Here is a 6,889-nt window from a genome sequence, read left to right as displayed (position 1 = left end):
CAATACTTCACACATTTCCGTAACATCTGTTTAAGGACTGTAGCTGAGATATAATTAAGTGTATTTTTTTTATTTGACACTTTGAAAAAAAAATCCCTACGTATGTCTAAATCCCAGTAGCAACAGGTATGGTGCAGGAAGCGTTTCAGTATAATTAAATAATTTACTTTCTACTATTATTTAAGTTTATTATAATAGAAAGTAGAAAGGAAAACGAAGATCGTGGGGGAATAGAGAAGGGTAAAAAAGGGGGAGGAATGCAGGGTAAAAAGGGGAGGGAAAAAGGACATTTTTTTCCACTGAAGTAGAATACAAAATACAGTTGAAACCTCAAGTTTTTGTTTTACATATTTAGTGACTGATAGCCATTGTTCAGCATTCGGTGGGCCTTTGGCATTTAGTCATGCTGGCTACATGACCATGGAGATGTCTTCAGATAGCGCTGTCTCTTTGGCTTTGAAACGGAGATGAACACCCCCTCTACAGGCGGGAACCAGAAGTGAGTTCCAACCGGTTTGGCCTGATTCAGCTGAACCGGTAGTAGTACGGCAGCCTGGGTCACCGGTACTGGCAGCAAGCTAGGCCTGACATGCCCCTGAACCAGCTCTCTGGTTGCTACTGTCGCAATCTCGTTTTTGAATTCTGCGCATGCGCAGAACAGTTTTATTTGAACAGCGCATGTGCGCATCCAGTGTGCGCACAAGTGAACCGGTAGTAAAGCCAGCCAGAACCCACCCTGTTGGAAACGACAAGCACATATGTACGAGGGGAAGCTTTATCTTTTTACCCATTGTTACAATTACAAAATCAATCTAATCATCAAAACCTAAAATCAAAGTTTTGGTTTTTTCTTCTGTCTCAAGCATGAAGTCCAGAAGCATTTCCCAAGTGGAAACAAAACTGGATTAGGTTCCTTTTTTTAAAATTAAAACAATTAGTTTTGCCACTCCTACCAACAAACAATGTATATGAATAATTTCTGTGTGACTTGATGAAACTCTAACATAAAATTTATTTAGTTATCCTAGTAGCCGAAAGTATTGAGGTTCTAATTTCTAATATCTGTATCTATTTTTAAATTCTAGAATTGTATTGTCAAAGGAATATGTATTTCAAACAATGCGAAATGCAAACGTTGTGGTATAGGGGACGTGTCATATAGGAAATGATTTCATGCAAATACTGACAGACAAATTCTTCCTTTGTGATGCTAAATGCTCTTCTAGGGTGTGTAATTTGCACATCTTCTATGCAAACATGAAGGATTCAGAAAGAAAAATCTAAATTTTAATTCATTTTCCTCATATTTTAACGTTTTACTTACCGGTACATGCTCACAAGGCAGGTAACTTTAATTAATAATGTTAATACAATTCCAGCAACAGTTTCAATTAGGAACAGATCACATCAAATTAAAATTACAAGTGACACAGCAGGGCAGCAAAGGGTTGAAACTATCATCTTCAATGGTTTCATGGAATGAAAGACCTCGCCTTGCTCTGAAAGGTTAATGGAGAGCAAGTTGGGGGCATTTTTCTGTAACTCAGACACAACTGCAATGGCTTTCCTGAGATGAAAACTTTACTGGAAATATATAAAGTTCTATTTCAGTCAAGATTTCATCTGGAGAACTGGGAGAGTCTCTCCCAGAAAGCATTCTTGTCTATTATGCATCAGGTTCAGGATTGACCAAGCCTGAATCAATATGCTTGCATATCACTCTCTTATTGCACCACTGAAATGTCTCTAGATCAGGGGTGTCAAATTCATGTCATCATAAATTACATGACATATCCCGCCCCTCTTTGCTAAACCGTGCGTGGACATGGCCAATGTGTGACGTATTCAGCCTGTGAGCTATGAGTTTGACAGCTCTGCTCTAGATTAAATAGCATTAATCTACAGCAGCCAAGAGTTACAGAAAATGACACCTTGTTGTCCTGATTTTATTCACATGGGCAGAAACAAAGTAATATATATATAAATATATATATGTTATATTTATGCTGATAAATAAATAAAGGGAGACTAGTATAGATGTATTTCAAGCTATTTAGCTCTCATCAGCTAGCCATACCCATGTTTGGGAATCGAACCTGTGCTCCATTGCCTCCCAGGCAGGGAGTTAACCATTTGAGCTACAGAGAACGACTCCTTATCAGCCAGCCAGGGTGGGAGGTATATACTTAAATACTTTTATATATATACTTTTATATATATATAAAATAAATATTTAAATAAATAAATATCCACACTCCCTATAATGGATTAGACAGAACGTGAAAATAACTTTATCGCTATGAATTTAAATTTAAAAAAAATAAGGCCAAATTCCCTGTTTTAAAACCCGAAATTTCAATTTTGCAAACCGTTGTATTAGTGAGTCACCTACCCTGTTAGCCATCAATATAGAGATCTACTAGGACAGTGTTTCTCAACCTTGATAACTTGAAGATGTCCAGACTTCAACTCCCAGAATTCCCCAGCCAGCGAATGCAGTCCGGACATCTTCAAGTTGCCAAGGTTGAGAAACACTGTGCTAGGAGATTCCAAACTGCTTCTGAGCTTGACCTTTACAAAAACGGCAGCCACCTTTTTTGCCTTCTCTTCAGCTCCTTATTGACCAGTTCTTTATAAGCTTCTGACTTCAGAAACCGCGGGAAGGAATCTTTGGCCATGAGGGTGTAGATTAATTGTTGAGCATCGTCAAAACAGCTGAGAGTTGGTTTCGAAATAGCCTGCGTGATGCGGTCTCTGGTATTGAAGTCAATGTTTATCTGCAGGAAATACAATTGTTTATTCTACTGGATATAGGAGAGGTTGCCTGAGAGCCAAAAGCAAATAAAATTTGAATCGAATCCCGAAATACACTCTTTGATGCAAAGCAGCAGGAAAGTCAGGTTTTTGTTACTAAAATATTGAATACTAATTTTAGTTCGGTTTCTACTCCCCAAAGCTATTTATCATAATAACAACACCAAAACTGCAACAGGTTTTCTGGCATATGATTCCAGAGTTTTCATGCTCAGTATGTATGTATTTGTCATTCTTTTTCGCAGCTGGTTATTATTTGATTATTGAATTTCAGTGTGCATACATTTAAGGTAACTGAACATGAATCCCAATCTCCTAATATAGAAATCTATAGGAATTACATTTGCCTATGTTCAGTAGAACCATAAATTCTTTCTTTCTCTTTTTTTTAGAAAGCCTTCATTCCTACTCCAATTAAAGCTTGATCCGATAGCCTTCTCTTTGTCACTCTATCTGTTTAATCACTGAACCTCTATGAACATTAAAATTATTTGCGTGAATCTGAAGCTTTTTGTTTAGTATTTTGTTTCCAAATCAAAGGTGAAAGTGCAAAAGAGAAGCAGAAAGGAGGCCATTTGATTGAATCATCTTACTATCATCGTGGGATAATTGTTTGTATTGGACCCAACTGTCAACAGGCCTAAATCGTGTATTAAAATAGGGAACCAGCCTGAAACAGCATGTTTTTAAACAGAAAATCAAATGAAGCTGGCTCTTCCTATTTAGATATTTTATTCCTTTGCATTCATCAGTAAACTAATCAGAGACAAACTGACCACTAAACTAGAAATCCAAGCCAAGAAAGGTGGGAGGAACTATAAAATGCTTTAATGAATGCTTTTTGGAACAGAATAACTTACACTGGCGACACAAGATAGAAATAACTTTGATTTATGCAATATATACTATTCATCTAAAACTAGTAATAATATTGTTTTTTAGGCTGTTAACTGAACTGAATTGTATTTCCTTTTATTGTTCTATTCCAAGATGATAAGCATGGGTTGCTTGCCTTGTTACCCGTGAATGTTCTGCTTGTGGTTATTTTAATTTTCTCACCGTCTTCTGCTGCAAAGGCCTGGCGATGCATTTTTCCCTCTGGACTATTGGAAAATGTTCTAGTGTGGCACTTACTACATAGTCTGATTCATCAACTTGGCATCTACCAAATGTTTCAATTATAATTATCACAATCCCTGACCAATTTTAATATAATATATCATATGAAGAGGGATGTGAAGGCCTTTTCCCGGGGACCCTGGGGGTTCCGAACATTGTCATCAAAAACAGATGCAGGATGGTTGATGGTGTGTTATTTGATTAGACAATACTGGGCTAAAAAGAACAACAATCTAACTCAGTGTAAAATGGGTTTATTGGATTGTTTTCAGTGCTGATTTGTTTTCTGTATTCTCTGGAAACAGTGTCTGAATTTCAGTTGTATGGCACACAACCAATATTATGCTCTGTGCAATGAGGTTTTTTTTTTTTTTACCATTTCAACTATTTTTTTTTCCAGGAACATCTAATTTCAGTTAATCATGCTGAAGATTGTGGGCCAAAATCCATACTGTAAGAGGTTCCAAAATTCTTAATCTGCGTGCTTGTATGTTATCATCCCCAAATCCTGTGTCATAGTAGATCCTCAAAGTTAATGCCACAGAAGTCCAGTTACTGCTAGGCAGCCATCCATACTTCCATCCTCAAATCAGACTTGAACCAAGGTTGGAAACCTCTTTTTATCAGAGAGAGTCTGGAATACTAATTTAACCATCTGCTCCAGGGCCTTTCTCCAAAGGGAGATTAAAAAAACCCAGAAAATAATTATCTAAGGGACATTCCCAAGTCAGTCTTTTTATGTATGCTTCTTCTAGAAGAGTTGGAAGATATTCTACTTTATTGACCCACTTGGTGAACATCTTCTGGTAGCTCTTATAAACCAGAACAGTCATTCAACCAAAAAGAATTCACTCTAAAGCTCATAATCCTTGTTCTTTTTTTTTTTAGGTTGAATTAAGAGAAACCATCCATCAATACATGTGGACAGCCACAACAAGTGGCATCCTTGATCATTTCACCATTTGGGATGTGGAATGAACAACACGATCACAATCATGCATAAAAATCAAATGCATATATCCAAACTGATCAAAATATTCATTATTTTCTCTTTTGTAAGTAGAAAACAGCGTTTTAAAGCATCCATAACTGGGTTACCTCCCGTGGTGCATCAGCTTGGATAAATTCAGAGTAAATCCTTCGGGCTTTTGAAGCAATTTTAGCTGGTGACTTTGTTTTCCTGAAGTCCTCACAAGCGAGCCAAAATTCAACGTTTTCTTCACTGAATTCTGATTTCAGGAAAGCTCTAAATGCATCCAGGCCATCTGAAAAACCAGAAAAAGAACGGGGACACATAAGCAACTTCTTGATGTGAAAATCATTAAATACACTGAAGACTATAAGAATAATTTCATTGGCTTTTATTGGAAGAGAACCAATGATTACCTTTCATGGATATGAGCCAGTCATGCCAGAACATGACACTTAATTGGTGTCCATTCTGGTGAGTGATTAATAAGAGTTAGTGGCATTTTTACTGGCCATTCTGGAGAGTGAATTTTACAATTTGGACCTCAAACTCAACCATCATGAGTATTCCACAAGGATTAGTTCATTAAGCCAAAGGTGAGATAACCACTAAAACTTTTTCATTCACTCTCCCTCTGTCTTGCACGCGCGCACACACACACACACACACACACAGACACACACACACACACACCAGAGGTGGGTTCCTACCAGTTCGCACCTATTCGGTAGAACCGGTTCATCAAATCTGCCAAACCGGTTAGAAGAGGCTCCACCAGTGGACCCGGAAAGCAGGCCACACCTACAGAAGAGATTCTGAAATTTTTTGAAACACACCACTGGTGGGTGTGTAATGTCCCGCAGTTATCTACGCATTAATAATGATCTAGTAATATTTCCTTATACGTTTTAGGGACCTTTCCTTACATAATTGGTGTTTTCTTTCATACTTTTGGATTTCTGTTTCCGTTAGTTGGCAATTGCTAAAACCAATCCCACGTGAAAAAGTATTCAAAGCCTTCTTGATTTTAATTGTCAATTCATTTATTCCTGCACATTGTAATATTTATTCATTTACATATCTCTGTTTTTTCCACTGTTGTGCACACACAATTCCAGCAGCTGCTAACATGTGTAAAATTAAATATATATTATACTCCCTTTCAAATAGCCAACAAAATATTTCTGGTTTTAATTCCATATCTTGCTTTACGATTGCTTCTAACCACTAACTTCTGAATAGCTACTTGGACCGACCTAAGTACTAATTCATAATTTCATATCCAGTCACATGAGTAGCATAGAATAGAATAGAATAGAATAGAATAGAATAGAATAGAATAGAATAGAATAGAATAGAATAGAATAGAATAGAATAGAATAGAATAGAATTCTTTATTGGCCAAATGTGAGTGGACACACAAGGAATTTCCCTCTGGTGCATAAGCTGGATGGAATGGAATGGAATGGAATGGAATGGAATGGAATGGAATAGAATAGAATAGAATAGAATAGAATAGAATAGAATAGAATAGAATAGAATAGAATAAAATAGAATAAAATAGAATAATCTTACCTTTGTTAGCCAAAAGTGTATCCACAGATTCCATCCATGACATTCTTTCCCTTGGAGATGAACTGTAGAAACAACGTTTGCTCTTGAAATTCTCATTATGAACATTATGTAGCCTTTTGCTTACAGTTATTTCCCCACAGCTCATGGGATCTAAATTAAGACACTGTTCTTGACTCTTTTATCTTTCTTGTCCCCCCCCCCCCACTTTATGCAGTATTCTTCACTAAGGCAAGAAGGACCAGAGCAAAATCACAGGGTTAAACATGTGGATGCTCCCCTAGATTTCCCTTTTCTTTTGACATCAGCAAGTCTGCTTATTACTCTTTCTTTGCTTTCTCCTGAATACCCCAATAGTATTTAGTTATAAATAGTTAGCTATGTTTATTAATTTTAAGGATTTTCCAGTGCTGG

At 36.9% G+C, this 6,889-nt stretch overlaps 1 protein-coding gene across 1 annotated transcript; it reads right to left on the bottom strand.

Moving 5' to 3' along the window:
• Positions 1 to 2,573: 2,573 nt before the first annotated feature.
• Positions 2,574 to 6,623, bottom strand: RGS21 (regulator of G protein signaling 21). Its single transcript, XM_087726301.1, has 3 exons — positions 6,479 to 6,623; positions 5,032 to 5,198; positions 2,574 to 2,777 (listed from the first exon to the last, which is right to left on the bottom strand). Exons 1-3 carry the CDS (start codon positions 6,621 to 6,623, stop codon positions 2,574 to 2,576), a joined length of 516 nt encoding a protein of 171 aa, XP_087582427.1.
• Positions 6,624 to 6,889: the final 266 nt, after the last annotated feature.

The sequence above is a fragment of the Thamnophis sirtalis genome, unplaced genomic scaffold (assembly GCF_051295495.1).
Source record: "Thamnophis sirtalis isolate CommonGarterSnake01/CBP01778 unplaced genomic scaffold, rThaSir2_p1.2 scaffold_12, whole genome shotgun sequence".
NCBI classification, from domain to species: domain Eukaryota; kingdom Metazoa; phylum Chordata; class Lepidosauria; order Squamata; family Natricidae; genus Thamnophis; species Thamnophis sirtalis.
This window is presented reverse-complemented; position numbering and strand designations above follow the sequence as displayed.